We start from the raw sequence: 20,820 nt of genomic DNA, 5'->3' as shown, positions 1-20,820 counted from the left end.
ATATATTGCGATATTTTTTCTTACAAACAAAAATGTGGTAAGCACACTTACATTCTCATTTTAAATGATTTAAACATCGACACCATCGTGTCAATTGATTTATATGTGCGAGGGAGAGAGAGAGCAAGACAGCGCTCGTGTTGTTTGAAAGCGGCTCGCTCTCTCTCGGTCTCTCTCTCTCTCTCTCTCTCTCTCTCAATTCAATTCATATTGCTTTATTGGCTTGACATACAAAGGTACATATTGCCAAAGCATTGTACATAGCAGAATAGAAACAAACAAAACAAAAATACATATATATTCATAAGAAAAAAAAATTACATACAAAATAAATCCATATACATTTCTATAAACATTGATCGTACTTCTAATGTACTCTCTGTCTGTCTCTCTCGCGCGCGCTCTCTCTCTGTCTGTCTCTCACGCGTGCGCGCGCTCTCTCTGTCTCTCTCGCGCGTGCTCTCTCTCTCTCTGTCTCTCTCGCGCTCTTTCTCTCTCTCTGTCTCTCTCGCGCTCTTTCTCTCTCTGTCTCTCTCGCGCGCTCTCTCTCTGTCTCTCTTGCGCTCCCTCTCTCTCTGCCCTGTTAAACTTGCATGTGGTTTCCAGTCCTGTCAACTAAAACTTTCACTCTATGATGGTTAAGCTGTGCAATTAATCCGCGAATCACATTCGTCAAGGGCAGGGGAGTAGCTGGCCTGTACAGTTAATGAATAACAGATCAACTACGACAGCCTACATCGCACATCCTGCGATGTGACTATCGTGGATTCGTACATCGCGATATCGATGCTTAAACGACACATTGTGCAGCCCTACCTGGGTCTCATCACAAATGGAGATGAGATGATTGTGGACTACAGGAGGTTAGCCATGCCCCATTATATATCAACAGATCTGCAGTAGAAAGAGTTAAGAGCATCAAGTTCCTTGGTGTGCACATCTCTGAAGATCTATTCTGGTCTATGCCCACCTCATCAGTAGTTACAGTAAATCTGCACGCCAGCAACTCTTTGCTTTGGTTGCTTTGGTCTGCCTCCTGACCAAAGCTTTGGTCTGCCTCCTGATATCCTTACAAACTTTTACAGATGTACCATTGAGAGCATCCTGACGGGGTCCCTTAGTGTATGGTATAGCAGCTGCTCACTCCTCGACTGCAAGGCCCTTGAGTTGTAAAAACAGCTGAAATCATCATTGTCATTATTAAACTTCCATCCCTACAATGTCACGTTCGGTGATACAGGAAACCACGGAGATAGAACCAATTGCAGGTAAGTCTTTATTAAAGGGTAAATCCAAAAGAATAACAGTCCAGGCAGGGGTCGAAACCAAAACATCCATCCAAACATAAACAGAACAAGAAGACAAGGCACGGGCGAGACAGATTGACGGACATGAATTCACAACGACTCCGTGACACATACTAAGACAGACCGGGTTAAATACACAAGGAGAGACAAACGCTAATGGGAAATTGGCAGAGTGAGATAATTGATAACTAGTGACAGCTGGGTGCACTGATTAGGCAGGGACGTGAGGAATGTGACTAATGAAGTGACAGACACCGTGGGGAAAGGAGGACATCTAGTGGAAACCCAGGGAACACAACCCAGACACTGTGACACTACCCCCCCTCTACAGAGCGGCTTCCAGACGCTCCACGACAGACAAAAAACAGAGACCAGGAGGGAGGCGGACAGGTGGAGGCTCAGGGGGAGGGACGGAGGGACAGGGAAAAAAAACACAGGGAACAGACACCAGAAGTGTAAACATAAACCAGGGAGACCAGGAGGGAGGTGGACCGGAGGAGGTTCAGGGGGAGGGACGGAGGGCCAGGCTAACAGAGAGGAACAGGAACAGGAGTGAACACAAAAACAAAAAGCAAAAATTAACATGAAGCCCCCCTTGGCGGAGCAGAAGACCACCACGTCCATGTGGTCAGGGCGGAAGCCCCCCAGGGCGGGGCAGAAGACCACCACAATCGTGTGGTCGGGGCAGAAGCCCTCCAGAGCGGAGCGGAAGACCACCCCAACCGTGTGGTCAGGGCGGAGGCCCTCCAGGGCGGAGCAGAAGACCACCACAACCTTGTGGTCGAGGCCAGAGTCCCCCAGGGCAGAGCAGAAGACCACCACATCCTTGTGGTCGAGGCTGGAGTTCCCCAGGGCTGAGCAGAAGACCACCACAACCTTGTGGTCAAGGCCGGAGTCCCCCAGGGCGGAGCAGAAGACCACCACGTCCCTGTGGTCGATGCACAAAGCCCCCAGGGCGGATCAGAAGACCACCACTTCTGTGCGGCCGGATCAACGGGAGGACGAAACTCTGGTAATTCCATGGTGTCTCTACTGGACTCCAGAAGATTGGTGCTGACCCGGCTCTGCTCATGAAGATTATTGGTGACTTGCATCTGTTCATGAAGGTCCCCGGTGACTTGACTCAGTCCTTGAAGATCACCGGCGACTAGACTCAGTCCTTGAAAATCACCAGTGACCTGACCCGACTCTGAAAGGTCCACGATGACTAGTCTTTTTCTCTGGGAAGTCCATGGTACCTAGCCCTGGCTCTGGAAGGTCATCGGTGACTGGCCCTGGCTCTGGAGGGTCATCGGTGACTGGCCCTGACTCTGGAGGGTCATTGGTGACTAGCCCTGACTCTGGAGGGTCATCGGTGACTAGCCCTGACTCTGGAGGGTCATCGGTGACTAGCCCTGACTCTGGAGGGTACAGGAAACCCTGACTTGACTCTGGAAAGTCCACGGGCACCTGCCTCTGGAGGGTACATGAAACCCTGACTTGACTCTGGAAAGTCCACGGGCACCTGCCTCGACCCTGGAAGGTCAACAGGAACCTGACTCGACTCTGGAGGATCAATAGGAACCTGACTCGACTCTGGAGAGTCCACTGGAACCTGACTCGACTCTGTGGGGTCAACAGGAACCTGACTCGACTCTGGAGGGTCAACTGGAACCTGACTCGACTCTGGAGAGTTCACTGGAACCTGACTCGACTCTGGAGAGTTCACTGGAACCTGACTCGACTCTGGAGAGTTCACTGGCACCTGACTCGACTCAGGGGAGTTCACTGGCACCTGACTCGACTCAGGGGAGTTCACTGGAACCTGACTCGACTCAGGGGAGTTCACTGGAACCTGACTCAACTCTGGAGAGTTCACTGGAACCTGACTCGACTCTGGAGAGTTCACTGGAACCTGACTCGACTCTGGAGAGTTCACTGGAACCTGACTCGACTCTGGAGAGTTCGCTGGCACCTGACTCGACTCAGGGGAGTTCACTGGCACCTGACTCGACTCAGGGGAGTTCACTGGAACCTGACTAGACTCTGTGGGGTCAACAGGAACCTGACTCGACTCTGTGGGGTCAACAGGAAGCTGACTCGACTCTGTGGGGTCAACAGGAACCTGACTCAACTCTGGAGAGTCCATGGGCACCTGACTCGACTCTAAAGGGTCAATAGGAACCTGACTCGACTCTGGGAGGTCAGCTGTGGTTGTCATCCTGTGCATGTCTGGACAGGCGGCCATTTTGTGCTGTGGTGTTGGGCTGGCGACCATCGTGTGCTGTGGCGCTAGACTGGTGGCCAACTTGGGCATTGGCGCTGGGTTAGCGGCCATCTTGTGCTGTGATTCTGGGCCAGTGACCATCCCATGCTGTGGTACTGGGCCGGCGGCCATTTTGTGCTGTGGCGCTGGATTGGCGGCCATCTTGGGCCATGACTCTGGACGGGTGTCCATCTTAGGCCGTGGCTCTGGACCAGTGGCCATCTTGGGCTGTGACGCTGGCTCAGCAGCCGTGACGTGAACAGTTTTGGGAATCTCTAGGATCTTTGACAGCATGGAGAAATAGTCCAAAAACGTGTCAGCGGCCATCTTGGGCGTTGGCGCGGAGCTGGCGGCCATCTTGCACCGTGGCGCTGGACTAGCGGCCATCATGGGCAGTGGCGCCACAATGGCGGGCGTGCGCTTCTTCTCTCCTCTCCGTCCGTCATGGTGAGATGGTGGCTCTGACCCATTCCACACGAGCCCCGGGTCGAAGGGAGGCCATGGTTGAGAGCGATGCCGAGTCTCCTCTCGACCACTCCCTCCTCGGCGACCTCCCCTGGTCCCCCGGAAAACCACCAGGCGAGTTCCCTCAAAACCGTCTCTCTCCCGCTCTGTGGCTGGGGATGAGACATGGGCAGACATACCACTGGTTCTTACTGTGACGGAGTCGTTCTGTCACGTTCGGTGATACAGGAAACCACGGAGATAGAACCAATTGCAGGTAAGTCTTTATTAAAGGGTAAATCCAAAAGAATAACAGTCCAGGCAGGGGTCGAAACCAAAACATCCATCCAAACATAAACAGAACAAGAAGACAAGGCACGGGCGAGACAGATTGACGGACATGAATTCACAACGAATCCGTGACACATACTAAGACAGACCGGGTTAAATACACAAGGAGAGACAAACGCTAATGGGAAATTGGCAGAGTGAGATAATTGATAACTAGTGACAGCTGGGTGCACTGATTAGGCAGGGACGTGAGGAATGTGACTAATGAAGTGACAGACACCGTGGGGAAAGGAGGACATCTAGTGGAAACCCAGGGAACACAACCCAGACACTGTGACATACAAGACATTTTTCATCGCAATGTCTAAGGAAGGCCCGAAAAATCACAACTAACCCTAATCACCCAGCACACAGTCTGTTTATCTGTTTAACTGCCATCAGGCAGGCGATATCGGAGCATTCAGTCCAGAACCAGCAGGCTGAAAAACAGCTTCTACCTGCAGGTCATCAGAACCCTTAGTAAACTGTAAAGCTGTCTCTAAAATTGCATTATTATCCCCCTTCATATCAAAGACTATAAAAACATCATGTCTTGAATCTTGCGTACTATGCACAACTACATTACATACCTCAAAGCAAAGTCTCAACCTCGTACCCACACGCTTTTTATTTTAATTCTTATTTTTACTTTTTAGTTTTATTGTTATGGTATTGTGAATCTGTTGTAAGCTTTAATAATGCTGTTTTCAACATTTTTAATCACTGGTTCAATACCCTTCTTGTTCTCAAGAAAAATAGTATTTTTTCACATTGATTGGGCTGTGTGTTTTCATTAAAGGGATAGTTCACCCAAAAATGTATATTTGATGTTTATCTGCTTACCCTTTGTTTCTTCAGTAGAACACAAACAAAACTTTACACAAAATGTTGCAGTCTGTCAATCTTATAATGGAGGTGAATGGGAATCACGGCTAAAACGTACATTAAAAAAACATAAATAAATAAGTAAACCCTGTGGCTCTTAATAATAGATTGATGTGTAAAGACACAAAATATCAGTCTGTGCAAGACACTGAACAGTATTTATATATATATTTTTTAAACTCAAGCAATGCCCGAACTGTTAGATCTCTCGTGAGCTTGTATTCCTGAGCACATTCTCAGCAGCAGGCGAGTGAGGGGTCGTGTTCCTCTTCTTGCTTTATTGAGGATCGCAGTCTTATAAGTTCATTACCACCACCTATCTCTCAAATGGAACATTGACACCTCTAATAGAGATTGTAGACAAGAGTGTAATTGTTCATTTTGAGAGAAAGGTGGCAGTAATGCACTTATAAGTCTGTGATCCGCCATAAAGCATGTAAGCAAGATGAAGATGCCTCACATGCCTGTTGCTGAGAACGCGATTTTTGGGTGAACTATCCCTTTTATACAGTGTACAGTCTAACATTGAAAAAATGTGTTTTGTCCTTGTGTTTGGCCCACACTTTTGGATTTAGTTGTTTGTGCTGAACTAACTCCTCTCCCTCGCTCACTTTGCTGTAGGCTACATAGTCCACAAGAAGTGGCAATAGCTTAGTGGACACCATCAACACAGAAGGGAAGAAGAGAGACACACAATTCATTATTTATGAATCATATTGTGGCCTAATGGTTAGAGACTCTGACTTGCATTCCAAAGGTTGTAAGTTTGAGTCTTGGGCCATCCTACTTCAAGTTTATTTTACTATGTATACTTAAGTAAAGTTCAAGTATATTTTTAAGTATACTTTATGTAGTAAGTATACAAATATCAGTGTTCTAGTAGTATACTTCTAAGTGTACTGTTTCAATATTCCTTGGGACTAAATTGGCCCACTTTCTAGTATATAAAAGTAAACTTTGAGTACACAACTAGTTTACCTCTATGTTTGTAGTTTGTACTGCAATTAAACTAAAAGTGAGCTTACATGTTTACTGATAGTTTACTAAATAAATACTTTGTACACTGAAGTATAGTCTCAGTAAACTGCTAGTTTAGTAGTTGTATACTGCAAGTATACTCATACGTTTTCTTTAAGTGAACTTTAACATCATACTTATACCACTATATGTCTCTATTTAGGTTTGAATGTGTACTGTATATATTTTGTTACATGGATATCTGAACATACAAAACATCCAAAGAAAGAACAAAGAAATCTGTAAACAAAAACATTTTATACAAACTTCATGCATTACCATTCGTAAACACTTTAATGTGTTTCATAACAAATAAAGAAATAACATTTTGATCAAAAAGCTGAAAAAAGACTATGAATTGGATTTAGAATGATAATCGAAATGTAGGCAGAGTCGATCAACACCCCAAAGCTTGACTGTAATTATTTCCTCTTCACATGTCATTTTATTCCATAACGTTGCAGTTTTGATTCTTTTTCATGTCAGATGATCATGTTAGATTACATGTGTTAGTTTCTGTTGTTTCTTTTTCTTCTTCATTTTTTTTTGGGGGGGGGGGGGGGGGGGTTCTGTACAGAAGATGTGTACTAGCGCCCTCTACCATAAAACAATGAAAACACAGATTGTAGGGGTACAGCTCAAATATATTTAGAATTTTTGCAAGTATAAGTCAAGTATACTTAAGTGTCATTTTAAGTATATTTATGAGGAGTACATAAAGGCCATTTCTGAGAAGTACATAAAATGTAAACTAAAAGCATACTTTACTAGGTTGCCTAAGGGCAGCAGGGATTGTAGGTGGGGGGAGTGAATGTACAACTCTCTCCACCCTCAATACCACGACTGAGGTGCCCTTGAGCAAGGCACCGAACCCCCAACTGCTCCCTGGGCGCCGCAGCATAAATGGCTGCCCACTGCTCTGGGTGTGTGTTTACGTTGTGTGTGTGTGTGCACTTTGGATGGGTTAAATGCTGAACAGGAATTCCGAGTATGGGTTAAGTCACTTTCAATTTAATATCTCATTGTAGATTTAGAGTTCATTATGAATGATAGTAAATTTGTGCATGAAATGTATATCGTCACAAGACAAAAGGATATGTTACTGGGCACGAGATATAACCTCATCAATATCCATGAAACAATATTTCTTCCCATCTACACTCAATTCCAAATTTGGCAAATCATATTTCAGTGTGAGCATAGTGTTATCTGTGGTTCTTTCACTCCATAGGCCTCTCTATAGGGGAGTCCATTATGTTTGGTACTTGTTTATAGTCTGTTGACTGGAGGAGGGAATCTTTTTGTACTTGTTGTGTCTGCAAAGGTATTGTGTAGCCACTAGATGACAGTGAGTGACAAGAAAAGATAAAGTAAAGAGAAGAGAGGGGAAAGAATACAGAACTGTTTACAAAAGTAAAGATATTACATTTGGCAATGAGTTAATTCTGTAAACCTTTGTTACATATGGTGTTCCTAAGAGAGTAAAGATATTGCTTTGTAATGTTTCAAGATAGTACCCCAATAAATATGCTTCAAAGAAAAGGGTAAATGTTGTGTCGGCAATGGAATCATGTAGCCATTTGACGGGAGTGAGAAGAAAAGAGAAGAGAAGAGAAGAGAAGAGAAGAGAAGAGAAGAGAAGAGAAGAGAAGAGAAGAGAAGAGAAGGAATACAGAACCATGTCTGTGCCTGCTTCTTTATTTTGTTACAAAAGTATTGACATTACAGTACTTTTCCTTTTTTTATTACATCAGATTAATTTTTTCTACAGTTTTCTCTAAATTTCAACAGTTACATCTTTCACTTAGAGGGCAGTCATGGTCTAATGGTTAGAGAGTCACCAGAAGGTTGTGGGTTTGAGTCTCAGGACGGCAGGGATTGTAGTTGGGGGAATGTACAGCTCTCTCTTCGACCCTCGATACCATGATTGAGGTGAGGCCCTTGAGCAAGACACCCAACCCCCAACTGCTCCCTGGGCACCGGAGCAATACACTGCTCTGGGTGGAGGTCTGGTTCCTGTGGTCTTGTGCTGATGGTCATCAAGGCGACGAGGTCTTCGCAGGGGATCTGTCTCTGGGGCGCATCTAGTTGACATGCTCTCCGGCTGACTTTCAGAGCTGTGGAGGTCCTCTCTAGGTGCTGATCCATCATCTGATCTGAATACAGATTAGATCCATATGTCTACGGTGACCTTGGAATCGAGAATGAAAGAGACTAATGTTAGTGTTGATGCAGTTGATTTTGATAATATAATTCAGTTGATTTTCTATGTATTATCAAATGACCATATTGAGTATATTGAGTCTCTAAAGGCACAGCAAATACCTGAGAATTGTGGTAGTCTCTGTTCCTAAATCTAGCTGCCCCAGATCTATTTAGATCAGATACTTTCACATTAATTTGAATGAAGTGAATTCTCAATGTCCGAAATCTTAAGGCAAACTGGGCGTGCACTTGACCCCATGCAATTTGCTTATAGTCCACATAGAGGAGCAGAGGATGCTCTCTTACTTAGCTTAATTAAACATTTGGTTGGAAATGGTTTTCATGTTAGCCTTCTATTTGTTGATTTTTTGCCTCAGCTTTTAACATAATTTAAGTTTTGATTTTTAATTAGTAGAGTTTTAAAACATTTAGGATTGAGTAACAATATTGTGGGATGGATTATTGACTTTTTAAATAACAGGACACAAAAAGTGAAAGTAAATGAAATGTGACCATGCCTTAAGGTGTTGTAAATGATAAAAAGCCACTCAGCATACTACTATTTATAGTTGCATTTTGCACACTGTTTCATATACTGTTTTATACATACTTAATATTAATATAGTCTGCAGTATGTAGTAACAAGTAAACCATGCTAGTATTCCATCTGTGTGAGTGTTTAAGACTGTATGCTTATCTAATTTGAGTGTTTAATCATGTTTTGATGTTCTGCATGCCCAAATAGATTTGCTATGTTGTATTGTGATGAATCAATAACATACAAGAGTACATATATCCAGTTTAACGCTTCAGTTGTCTAAATACTTGTCTAATTGCTGCTGAAGCCACCTATCATTCTGTGTGTGTTTAGCTCCAGCGGTGGCGCATTCAGCAGGAGGAGGCTGCCGAGTTGGAGGCTACACTTGCTGCTAACTGGTTCAAAGAAGAAGAGGAGAAACTGAGGAAGGAACAGCAAAGAGAAAAGACTAAAAGAGCTCAAGTGAAAAAGCAGGTGATGTCATCATTAATTAAAGTCAACATGAAATCGCATTCCCAAACCACTCACCTCTGTGATGTGACAGATTATGGACAAAAATTTGTGTATGTGTTGTGTGTTTTAATTTTTATTATTGAATGCTTGTTTAATGTCATTATGAGTCCCTTGAGATAATACATTATCACTGATTGGTGCACTCTGAAAAACCCACTGTACTCCAGTTTTAGCATTAGTTAAAAAAAATAAAAATAATAATAATTTCTTTCTTTCTTTCAGATAAATACATTCAATGCAGAGAAGCAGAGAAAACAAGAGATGCAGAGAAAGAAGGATATGGAGAGGCTGGCAGAACTGAGGAGAGAGATAGAAGAACAGGTGCAGAGAGATAAAGAAAGGTAAAATACGATGCGAAATTAAATGCGAATTATTATTTTTTTAATGTGGCACTCAAACACCGTCGTATAACAGTTATAGCATCAAGTTAAATTTATATATATATATATATATATATATATATATATATATATATATTATTTTTTAATATAAATAGCATAGAAGGAGAATAGAGAGTGCTAGTGTAAGAGGGTCAAGGTTTTTATTTATTTATTTAATAAATAAAAAAAACCGGGTAGATAAAATAGAAATAGAATAGAGAATGCTTGATTAGAGGGTCAAGTGTAGATGAAATGTATGATTTAACAGATTTATTTAACATTGTCGATAGTGCTGGTAAATTCAATTATTTATTGTTGTGTGTCAGTTCAAATTAGCTTTTTCATTAAATTAGTTCAAAAGTCTAATATAACAACTAATTTACACCATCACTCAAAAATATTAACGGAAGTTTCTGCATGGGTTGTTTCATATATTACAATGACTTGTATGAAAGTATTCAAATAATACTATTACTTACTATGTATTGTATGGGGTACATATAAATAAACATTATTAAATCATTTTCTTCCTTGTTTTCATGAAAAATATTGTAGATGATTATGATGATGATGATGATGATTACAATACAATATTGAAAAATACTGAAAATATAATATTGAAAAATACTGCACACTAAATATTGTCAAAATGTTGAAAAATGTAATGACAGTGTTTGTCAGACATAATTGTTTCATTGGTTGTATATGTTGTACAGAGTGAATTTCAGGAAAGAACAGTTTCAGCAGAAACTGCAGATGCGTGAAGCTGAAGAAAAACAAAAACAGAAGGAAGATAAAGAGAGAGAGGAGAGACTGCAGGCTTTACGCAACCAGGTACACACACATTCCACCTATTGATCTGAATCAGGGTGTATTCTAAGTTTGGGGTATAGCATCATTTGAACCATAAAAAAAACAAACAAATAAAACAACTTGTGCTTATTTGTTTGCTTTAAGGTCTCTAAAGTAGCTAAAGCCGACCCAGAGAGGATGATGGGAAACACAGTGGTGTGGAGAGTACGTCAACAGCCTGAAGAAGTGTTTACATTACAAAGGCCACTGTACCAGCTAAATACATACACTGATTCACAGGTAACACACACACAGCACATACTGTAGATACCATAGTAAACACACTTTCACCTTTCAACACACAAACACACATGAAGCATTTTATCAGTCAATACAATTACACTACAGGTGCATCTCAATAACTTAGAATGTCATGGAAAAGTTCATTTATTTCAGTAATTCAACTCAAATTGTGAAACTTGTGTATTAAAGAAATTTAATGCACACAGACTTAAGTAGTCTTTGGTTCTTTTAATGTGGCGATTTTGGCTCACATTTATTACTCAACAAATTAGACTACTTTGATAAGACCAATAAAAAAAAACATTTTTAGTGAATTGTTGGCCTTCTGGAAAGTATGTTCTTTACTGTACATGTACTCAATACTCGGTGGGGCTCCTTTTGCTTTAATTACTGCCTCAATTCGGCATGGCATGGAGGTGATCAGTTTGTGGCACTGCTGAGGTGGTCTGGAAGCCCAGGTTTCTTTGACAGCGGCCTTCAGCTCATCTGCATTTTTTTCTTTTTTTTTTTGGTTTCGTTTTTCTCATTTTCCTCTTGACAATAGCTCATAGATTCTCTCTGGGGTTCAGGTCTGGTGAGTTTGCTGGCCAGTAAAGCACAACAACACCATAGTCATTTAACCAACTTCTGGTGCTTTTGACAGTGTGGGCAGGTGCCAAATCCTGCTGGTAAATGAAATCAGCATCTTCAAAAAGCTCGTCAGCAGAAGGAAGCATGAAGTTTTTCAATTCAATTCAATTCAAGTTTATTTGTATAGCGCTTTTTACAATACAAATCGTTACAAAGCAACTTTACAGAAAATTATGTTTCTACAATATTTAGTAGTAGCTAGTAGTTTGTGCACGTTTGACAGGATTTTAGAAAAATAAAAATAATAATAATAATACAAGACGTAGTCAGCTAGATGATGAACTATCAATATTATTAATTAATAGTAATTATATGATGCAGTCACACATGTAGCAATAATTGTTAGTTCTGTTTGTTGATTCAAGGTTAGGATCATCTGGGGTCCTCTGAGGGTCAGCATCATCTCTTCTCAGGTGTTCTGGATCCAGACTGGAGCTTGTGTAAATCCTAGTTACCAAGGGATGTAAATCCCGTGGAAAACCATAGAAACAAAATAGAGACATCATTAGCATAGCTGCTGATCCAACAAAGTAAAATTAGTTTAACCCAAGCTAAAGAATAAAAATGCAGATGCAACTACACTCACAATTTAAGAGATACATTATTCGAATGCTTGGCGAAAGAGATGCGTTTTTAATCTAGATTTAAACAGAGAGAGTGTGTCTGAACCCCGAACATTATCAGGAAGGCTATTCCAGAGTTTGGGAGCCAAATGTGAAAAAGCTCTACCTCCTTTAGTGGACTTTGCTATCCTAGGAACTACCAAAAGTCCAGCGTTTTGTGACCTTAGGGTGCGTGATGGATTGTAGCGTGGTAGAAGGCTAGTTAGGTACACAGGAGCTAAACCATTTAGGGCCTTATAGGTAAGTAATGATAATTTGTAACAGATACGGAACTTAATAGTTAGCCAGTGCAGAGACTGTAAAATTGGGGTAATATGATCATATTTTCTTGACCTGGTAAGGACTCTAGCTGCTGCATTTTGGACGACCTGTAGCTTGTTTATTGACGAAGCAGGACAACCACCTAGAAGTGCATTACAATAGTCCAGTCTAGAGGTCATGAATGCATGAACTAGCTTTTCTGCATCAGAAACAGATAACATGTTTCGTAGCTTGGCAATGTTTCTAAGATGGAAGAATGCGGTTTTTGTAACATTGGAAATATGATTTTCAAAAGACAAGTTGCTGTCTAATATAACACCCAGATTTCTGACTGTAGAGGAAGTAACAGTACATCCGTCTAGCTGCAGATTGTAATCTACAAGATTCTGTGTGGTGTTTTTTGGTCCAATAATTAATATCTCTGTCTTATCCGAATTTAATTGGAGAAAATTATTTGTCATCCAATCTTTTACATTTTTAACACACTCACATTTTTAACAAGTGCTCCAAGAGTTATTGGTAAACGGGTGCAGTGACTTTGTTTTACAAAAAACACAATGGACCAACACCAGCAGATGACATTGCACCCCAAATCATCACAGACTGTGGAAACTTAACATGGGACTTCAAGCAATTTGGGCTATGAGCTTCTCCACCATCATCCAGACTCTAGGACCATGGTTTCCAAATGAAATACAAAACTTGCTCTCATCTGAAAAGAGGACTTTGGACCACTGGGCAACAGTCCACTTCTTCTTATCCTTAGCCCAGGTAAGACACCTCTGACATTGTTTCTTGTTCAGGAGTGGCATCACAAGAGGAATACGACAACTGTAGCCAAATTCCTTGAAATGTCTGTATGCCTTGACCCCAGCCTCAGTCCATTCCTTGTGAAGTTCACTCAAATTCTTCAATCGACTTTGCTTGACAATCCTCAAAAGGCTGCGGTTCTTTCGGTCGGTTGTTCATCTTTTTCTTCCACACTTCTTTGGCAATGAATATTTGTGGCTTACCCTCCTTGTGAAGGGTGTCAATGATTGTCTTCTGGACAACTGTCTTCCCCATGATTGTGTAGCCTAGTGAACCAAACTCAGAGACCATTTTGAAGGCTCAGGAAACATTTGCAGGTGTTTTGAGTTGATTAGCTGATTGGCACGTCACCATAATCTAATTTGAGCCCAAATCATCACAGTTAAAAGAACCAAAGACTTAAACTACTTTAGTCTGTGTGCATTTAATTTATTTAATACACAAGTTTCACAATTTGAGTTGAATTACTGTAATAAATGAACTTTTCCACAACATTCTAATCTAATGAGATGCACCTGTAACCAACAAGTGCATGCCTGCTGGCTTCTAGTATGAATCACATATCTTGCACACAACATATGAGCTATTTCAATCAATATTTCAAATGCCATCTATAATTGTCTTTCATTATAATTATTCATTTAATTAATAGGCCTTCAACCTCGTTTCTGAAAACCCACTGTCCTGCAGAGTTAAGTTAAAATCCTAACCAAACACATATGAACCAGTTAAACAAAGTCTTCAGGTTCACTTAAAAAAATCAAAGGCCAGGTTTGCCAAAGTAGGCTGTAAATAAAACTGGCAAGACAGTGGGTCCCCTGTAGCGGGGTTGAAGACATAGGATTTAATTAGTTTAATTAAATTTCACATTTTACTGTTTTGTCATTTCAGTTTTCTCTTCCTGTCAGTTTACTGTAATTCCAGTTTAACATCCTGTGGGTACTGGCCAATTCATTTTTCAAATTCATGATTTGAAAGGGTCGATTGTTAGATTCTCAAATTTTCCCAGCCCTGTCTTCTGATTGTCTGCTCATGTACATGGGACATCCTGTTTCTGCCAATAATAATGGTTAACCTGTGATGACATTTTGGGACTCTGACGTCTACAAAGTCACTGGCCAAGGCCAAACAGTGAAACAGCATTATTTTTCAGACTTTTGTTACATAACATGGAGATTTAACAGCACATCCTGTAAATAAACATAAAACAGAGATAAGTTACCAACTTTAACCTTGTTCATGTTAAAGCAGATCAACCTGGCAACAGCTGCTCTGTTTACAGATTTACAGTCTAGAAATCATTGAACTATTATAGGAATCCATTTAACTTTACTTCCCTGATTGTTGCTTGATCATCTCACTTCAAACTTAGATTTTGGTGATATATGGACTTGTAATCAGTTGATAATGTTATGAATAATTGAGTCTCTTATTATTTTGTCCTTCTTTCAGATTGTGTCTGATCCCAGAGTGCGTATTGAACAAGCGCTCAGAACCGCAGGTCTCCATAACACCCCTTATGCAAGACAGATTCTTTCTGAGATCCAACCTCTAAAGCCACCCAGACGAGACATGGAGTCCGCTGCCTTCAGATCCTGACCCATAATTATATGAATATAATCATCTTTTCACATATATGAGTCATGATTTGTCTACATGTGGTCCACTGTCTTACAAATTAGTGTACATATTTTTTAACCATATTCCTTTGGACACTATTCAATATTTGGAGCATTGATTGATTGATGTGTCAAAGTCTTGATCTCAAAAGATTAAGGAATATTTCATTTCTCATGATATAACCAGCATGCTTGAGGAAAATAGATCTAACCATTTTGGGCTTATATATTTTTTTATAGGACAGTAGATGGCAGACAATAAAGTATATAGGTGCTATAGTGCATTTTTGACAATGTTATTGACCGGCCTCAGGTTTAGATTTGAGATTCGAAGGAAGTCATGGCCTAGTGCTTAGAGACGACTTGAGAAAGGAACTAAACCCCCAACTGCTCCCCGGGCGCCGCAGCATAAATGGCTGCTCCGTGTGTGTGTGTGTGTGTGTGTGTGTGTGTGTGTGTGTGTGTGTGTGTGTGTGTGAACTTAGCTGAATGTCACGTCACTTAAAAAAAAAACCTATGTTGTGGTAAGAAGTGACACTATGACCCACAACACTGTTATATATAAAACGCTGCATGAGGTTAATGAACTGCAGTACAAAGTTCTCAACCATTCAAACCTTTTGAGACACACAATCCAGCATTTCCAGAAGATTCAGTTGCTTTGCGTTTGTTATACTGTATAATTAGTATCAAGTGTTAAAGTACAAAACCACATGACTCATTTCATTACCTTAACATATATTTTATTTAGATTCATTTATTTCTGCTTAGACACCAAAGCTACCCTAAACAATCATGTTACTACATAACGAATGCTTAGCATAAAAAATATTCTTAGCAAGAATATTTTATTTTTATTGGTACAGTGTAAAAGGTCAGTGTGAAAACTCACTTTATGTAATAAAAAAAAAAAGAAAAGCTTTGCAATATATATATTTAATTTACAAGTTAAAATACACACAAACTGTTTTAGTACTAGTACTAGTAACTTGAAAAAGTGAGATGATATGTAAGGAAGTCCACCGAAGATGGCGTGAGAATGTGAAAGTCACCTTTAAATAACACATACACACTATGAACAGTTTTATATACACTGTAAATCATTACAGGATTTTATGGGGTAAGTCCAAGGCGTTTCTTGATGAAATGAGCCACCAGGCACTGCGGTCTCTGCTGATATTCCAGGAGAACATCGTGAGGTGTAGAAATTTGATCCCCCTCAAACCGGTTCAGCAGAGTCACACACACTACTGCAGCTGCAAAAAATCAATAAAAATAAAATAAATAAATAAAATGATGACACCACTAAGTGTTGAATGGCATGATAATTAAGTATTACTTTAAGTAGTTTTAAGGTTATAACATATGGCTTGAAGGAGGTATAAGGCTTATAAAGCAGTACTGCATACTCATGATTGAAGGATTGGTTCATACTAGATAAAAATTATGTTAATATTGTATGTGTCAGGAACATACTCCAATTAAAGTTCTTCATAGAAAACCTTTGCCTTTTAAAAAACTTTAGATATCTTACTTGCATTACTCAAAAATCTATAAAGCATGGCGCAACTTGGTTGAAAACCAGCGACATGTAGTTATTATCTATTATGGTGCCCCCTTAAATAATAATGATAATAATAATAAAATGTTAACTGTTATAGTGGTAATGAGGACACCAAACAATGAAAACTTTCTAAGTACCTTTAAGACTGCAGGCACAACACATGGCAGCAAAGACTGTGGATTCCATCTCAATGTTCCTGACGCCTGCTTCACTGGCTTTTCTCAGATATTCCCATTTTTCTTCAGTGGAAAATGAGCACAGGGCTCCATCCAGTCGCCCTTGACCTACAACAGGGAAAAGAAGTAATGATGAAAAAAAACCCGAATGTTTTAGTGTGCAGTCTTCAAAAGGATGTCTGGGTTTGAATGCTTGTGATCAATAAGGTGTGAGAGGCCATGATGTAAATAGAGTCAGCTATTGTTAGGCAAGTCTGACATGTAAACTAAGGTAAATATTTGGCCTTTTAGATGTACTTCACACTAGAGCACACAATAGCTGATAAACAGATTGTACGGCAATTCTACAATTATATAGTATATGTAGCAAATCTACACTATATTATATTTTACACAACCGGAGCACTGTATTGACCAATCAACATCCAGGACCACTATTATGGATTTATAAACAAATTTAAATTTGTATACATTTGACCTTTTTAAATTGACTTGCACTGCATTGAAGGTATATATTTGACCAGTTTATGCAATCACTGGGAATCAAACCCATGATGCTCATATCACTAGCAACTTGCTCTACTGTTTGATCTACAGGAATCTCTCACGTTTAGTGTGACCAAACCCAGTATGGGCCAAAAACAACAGCAAAATAAAACAAAAAAACAATTACTGTACCTTCATAGAAGTCATGTGTGCACATTGTGTTTCCGATAACAGTGGGAATATTTGGAAGCTCTGAGGAGTACTGCAGCAGCTCTTTGGCCACATCCACATCTAGCTCTGTGCTCCTGATGATTACCTTTCCCAAAACCACCTGCTCAAACTGTGGCCTGAAGAACGAGTCTACAGCTTTATCTGTGATCACTACGGTACCTGCAGGCAGACCTGTGTGTTCAAAGAAAAGGCTAAATGAATTTGTTCCCCCGAGAGAACAGGGCAGCAAACCCATAAACTTCATGCCCCCTCCATGCAACATTATTAAGCTCTAATATATAATGCTTCAGAGCTTGAATTATTGAATGATTACTGTTTGTCTCTCCACAATTCCCATTAAAGTTGTAATCACGTGGGTGATGTATTTGCACTTCATAATCCAGTCATAAATTAAAGCAGGAAGTTCTCACCAACTCCGCCGGACGTGCCAATGCGAAAGATGACGACGTCTCGACAGCGAGCATGATAGAGCAATTTAATGAGCTCATGCAACATGATGGAGATTGAGGGAACGCCCATGCCATGCTGTCAAAGACATCAAAATATCCATAAGTTATGATGCTAGTGACAAAGTGATGCTAGCCCCATACAGAATAATTGATATAACTAAAATTATTATATGGTTTAAATAGTCTGCCACAAAACAAGTCCAGCCCTTTAGAAAAGTAACAATAGAAAAGTAAGTTTTGAAGTACAAGAATAACTTACAGCTTGTCTTAAACACCTCTAAACATGTTTCCCACCTCATTGTGCATTAGCACTTTTAGCACTATTAGCAATATTACTGAATCGGTAAGATTCCTACTCCCACATTCTCCCACATCACATGATGTTAAAATCAATTAATATGCGCGTAATGAATGAACTCATTTAAACACCAGCCTCATCCATATTTGAGATACTCACACTAATGGACAGCACAGGTCCCACTTTATACATGGAATACCGGTCTGTTCCTTCACAGATATCTCTGATGTCTGCGATGTCGCTGGGCAGCTCCAGCTCCTCATGGATAAACTGGGCAAAAGATCTCATCCGATTGGGACTTCCGCCAACACACACAAACTACAGAAAGACAATTGTAGCAAAAGGAATCACTTTCACAAAAATGTATTTTTTTTATCAGGCACTAAACTGTGTAACTGACTGTGTTAGGCAACTTGTTTTCTGACATAGCTGTCCACATAAAATAATTCTGAGTCAAATAAATGTTTCTTACTCATTACTTTCTTGTTTATTTTTCTAAGCAGCAAGTAATAAGGAACATAAGGCACACTCATTATTGGAAAATAATCCCGTTTAAGGGGATACAAGAGTTTGAGTGGGTTTTCCAGCCCGGATGTTGATTGTGTGGTATGGACAGACCGACTGACAGTTCATTAATCTTTATGAATATACAACATACCCATCTTTATCAATCATACTTTAAACCAGTGGCTCTTAATTCTGGTCCTGTGTAAAGTAGACATCTAATATAACCAAATCATGTTGGTGACACTTTAGAATAGGGGACACGTATTCAGTATTAACTAAGACATTTCCCTGAACTCACTCCTAAATTGCTGCTTATTATTAGTTAGTAAGGTAGTTATTTAGTTTAGGTATTTGGGTAGGGTTAAGGGATATAAAATGTGGTCATGCCGAATAAGGCATTACTATGTGCTTTACAAGTACTAACAAACAGCCAATATGCCAGTAATATGCATGCTAATAAGCAAAAAGTTAACACATACATACAAAATGTGAAGAGCGATTGAGAATTGAGAACCTCTTCTCTAAACCCTATAGACTATCTTACTTAAAGTGTAATCAAATGTAAGTTAACCTTAAATCTGCTGTCTAACTCTTGTCTGGTCAGGACTTACACACCTTCACATCTCCAAACATCTGGGGCAGGTCATGGGTCTTGGTGCCCAGGTTGAAGTGGTACAGGATGTCCTCTTCCATGCTGTCCAGATGAGGGTTCTTCACATACTCCACCTGTCTGTTACACATCACATCTGTTATTGAAGTAGACTACGGCAATTAGTGTGTTACTCAAAAAGCAACAATAAATATAAAGAAAAATAAAATATTTAGTGAATGTTTTCTCAGCTTTGGAAAATGTTTTCATTAAAATAACTCTACACTCTTTTTCTTAGTATCCTGACTATGTAAAAGATACATGAGAACTGAACTGAGTACAGTATCTCCCAAGACATAACCCAGTAATCTTTAGTAAATCTTTAAACAACCATCAGCCTGAAATGCCTAGCTACTTAAACCCTTATCTAACCTTCTAATCTTTAACTTCTTGCTTCTGCTCTGACCTGTTAAATAAGTATGATTTGAGTAAAACACAGTTTTCTTACTGAATGTAGTCACTGTGTTCATTTCCCATTCTGTTCAGTAAAATAGGTGCCATTGTTGTAGTTCTCGTCAATCTGCAAGAAAGTGGAATAAATTCAATATCTTCACACATAGATGAGGAAAAATATGCAGAATAAAATTTCTTTATAGTATATGTATATATATATATATATCTTACAGCAATTGTATTTTTTAAAAGATATCCTTTAAATTTTTTCTACTTCTATTTTTAGATCCTTAGTGTGTCATCAGAACCTTTAGAGAATAAAAATGTGTCTCTCTAAGACAAGCTCATATATAGAGCTCAGAATGCATTGATTGGTTAAAGAGGGAGGTGTAGCACCTTCTGCATCTTTCTTTACCGATCTGTGCTGACATGTTCACAAATAGACTTTAACTCTACAGAGAGATGCAGCACTGTGCCAACATCACCTCTGAACACAGACAGGCTTGTTGTGTGCGCGCACAATTTTATTTGTACGAGTGTGTGTTTGTGTGTGTGTGTGTGTGTTTAGTTTACTAAACTTCGTTACTGTTTTTCACCCTCACCACTTCTCCATCTGCTCCAACCCATCCATTAAAATGAAAAATGTATAGTTGAACAAAAAGAATTACATGCATTTAAATATAGGACTGCTTGATGGTGACTGTACTGATGGTAAGTGTTTAAGGGATTATGTAACATGATCAATAGAGCTGGCAAAACTCAATGCTAAAATAAATATTGTCTATGTGCCAGTTTAATTTAACCCTGGTTGTGTTCAAATTCCTGTAACACTCAAGGTGTTCCCGGTCAAAAATGACCGGCCTCCAAACAATTGCTTATAATAAATCTCTCTTTATGCTATATTATCACCAAATATTGGTGTGACGAGTGGGGCGGGGCCTAGAGCCGTGGGAAGGGAGCGAGGCCGGTGGAGTAATTAGAAATGAGCGACACCTGCTCCACTCGAGTCTCGAATCCCACGGATCCAATCTTTTTGTCAACTTATTTCTTTGATTTAGGACTGGTTTTGTGTTTCTATTTGCATTTGATTAATCATAGGCCTCATTTATATGAGAGTAAGTGCCTAATTTTTTTGAGTGAAAAAATAAAAGTTTTTATACATAAT

At 40.0% G+C, this 20,820-nt stretch overlaps 2 protein-coding genes across 3 annotated transcripts in view; one reads left to right on the top strand and one right to left on the bottom strand.

Moving 5' to 3' along the window:
* Positions 1-15,120, top strand: part of LOC132152616 (coiled-coil domain-containing protein 148-like) — a 92,122-nt gene extending 77,002 nt beyond the window's left edge. For both annotated transcript variants that reach the window (XM_059561376.1, XM_059561375.1), the window contains exons 11-15: positions 9,305-9,445; positions 9,707-9,825; positions 10,581-10,698; positions 10,822-10,956; positions 14,736-15,120. In XM_059561376.1, coding sequence (XP_059417359.1) covers positions 9,305-9,445; positions 9,707-9,825; positions 10,581-10,698; positions 10,822-10,956; positions 14,736-14,882 — 660 coding nt within the window. In that variant the 3' untranslated portion in view covers positions 14,883-15,120. The remainder of the gene's footprint in view (positions 1-9,304; positions 9,446-9,706; positions 9,826-10,580; positions 10,699-10,821; positions 10,957-14,735) is intronic.
* An 866-nt stretch (positions 15,121-15,986) lies between these two features.
* Positions 15,987-19,942, bottom strand: upp2 (uridine phosphorylase 2). The gene is made up of 8 exons (XM_059561377.1): positions 19,887-19,942; positions 19,711-19,782; positions 19,229-19,343; positions 18,266-18,424; positions 17,770-17,884; positions 17,321-17,530; positions 16,604-16,750; positions 15,987-16,158 (listed from the first exon to the last, which is right to left on the bottom strand). The coding sequence occupies exons 2-8, from the start codon at positions 19,761-19,763 to the stop codon at positions 16,016-16,018; spliced, it is 942 nt and encodes a 313-aa protein (XP_059417360.1). The 5' UTR covers positions 19,764-19,782; positions 19,887-19,942; the 3' UTR covers positions 15,987-16,015.
* Positions 19,943-20,820: the final 878 nt, after the last annotated feature.

Source organism: Carassius carassius, chromosome 11, assembly GCF_963082965.1.
Source record: "Carassius carassius chromosome 11, fCarCar2.1, whole genome shotgun sequence".
In the NCBI taxonomy this organism is placed as follows: Eukaryota; Metazoa; Chordata; class Actinopteri; order Cypriniformes; family Cyprinidae; genus Carassius; species Carassius carassius.
This window is presented reverse-complemented; position numbering and strand designations above follow the sequence as displayed.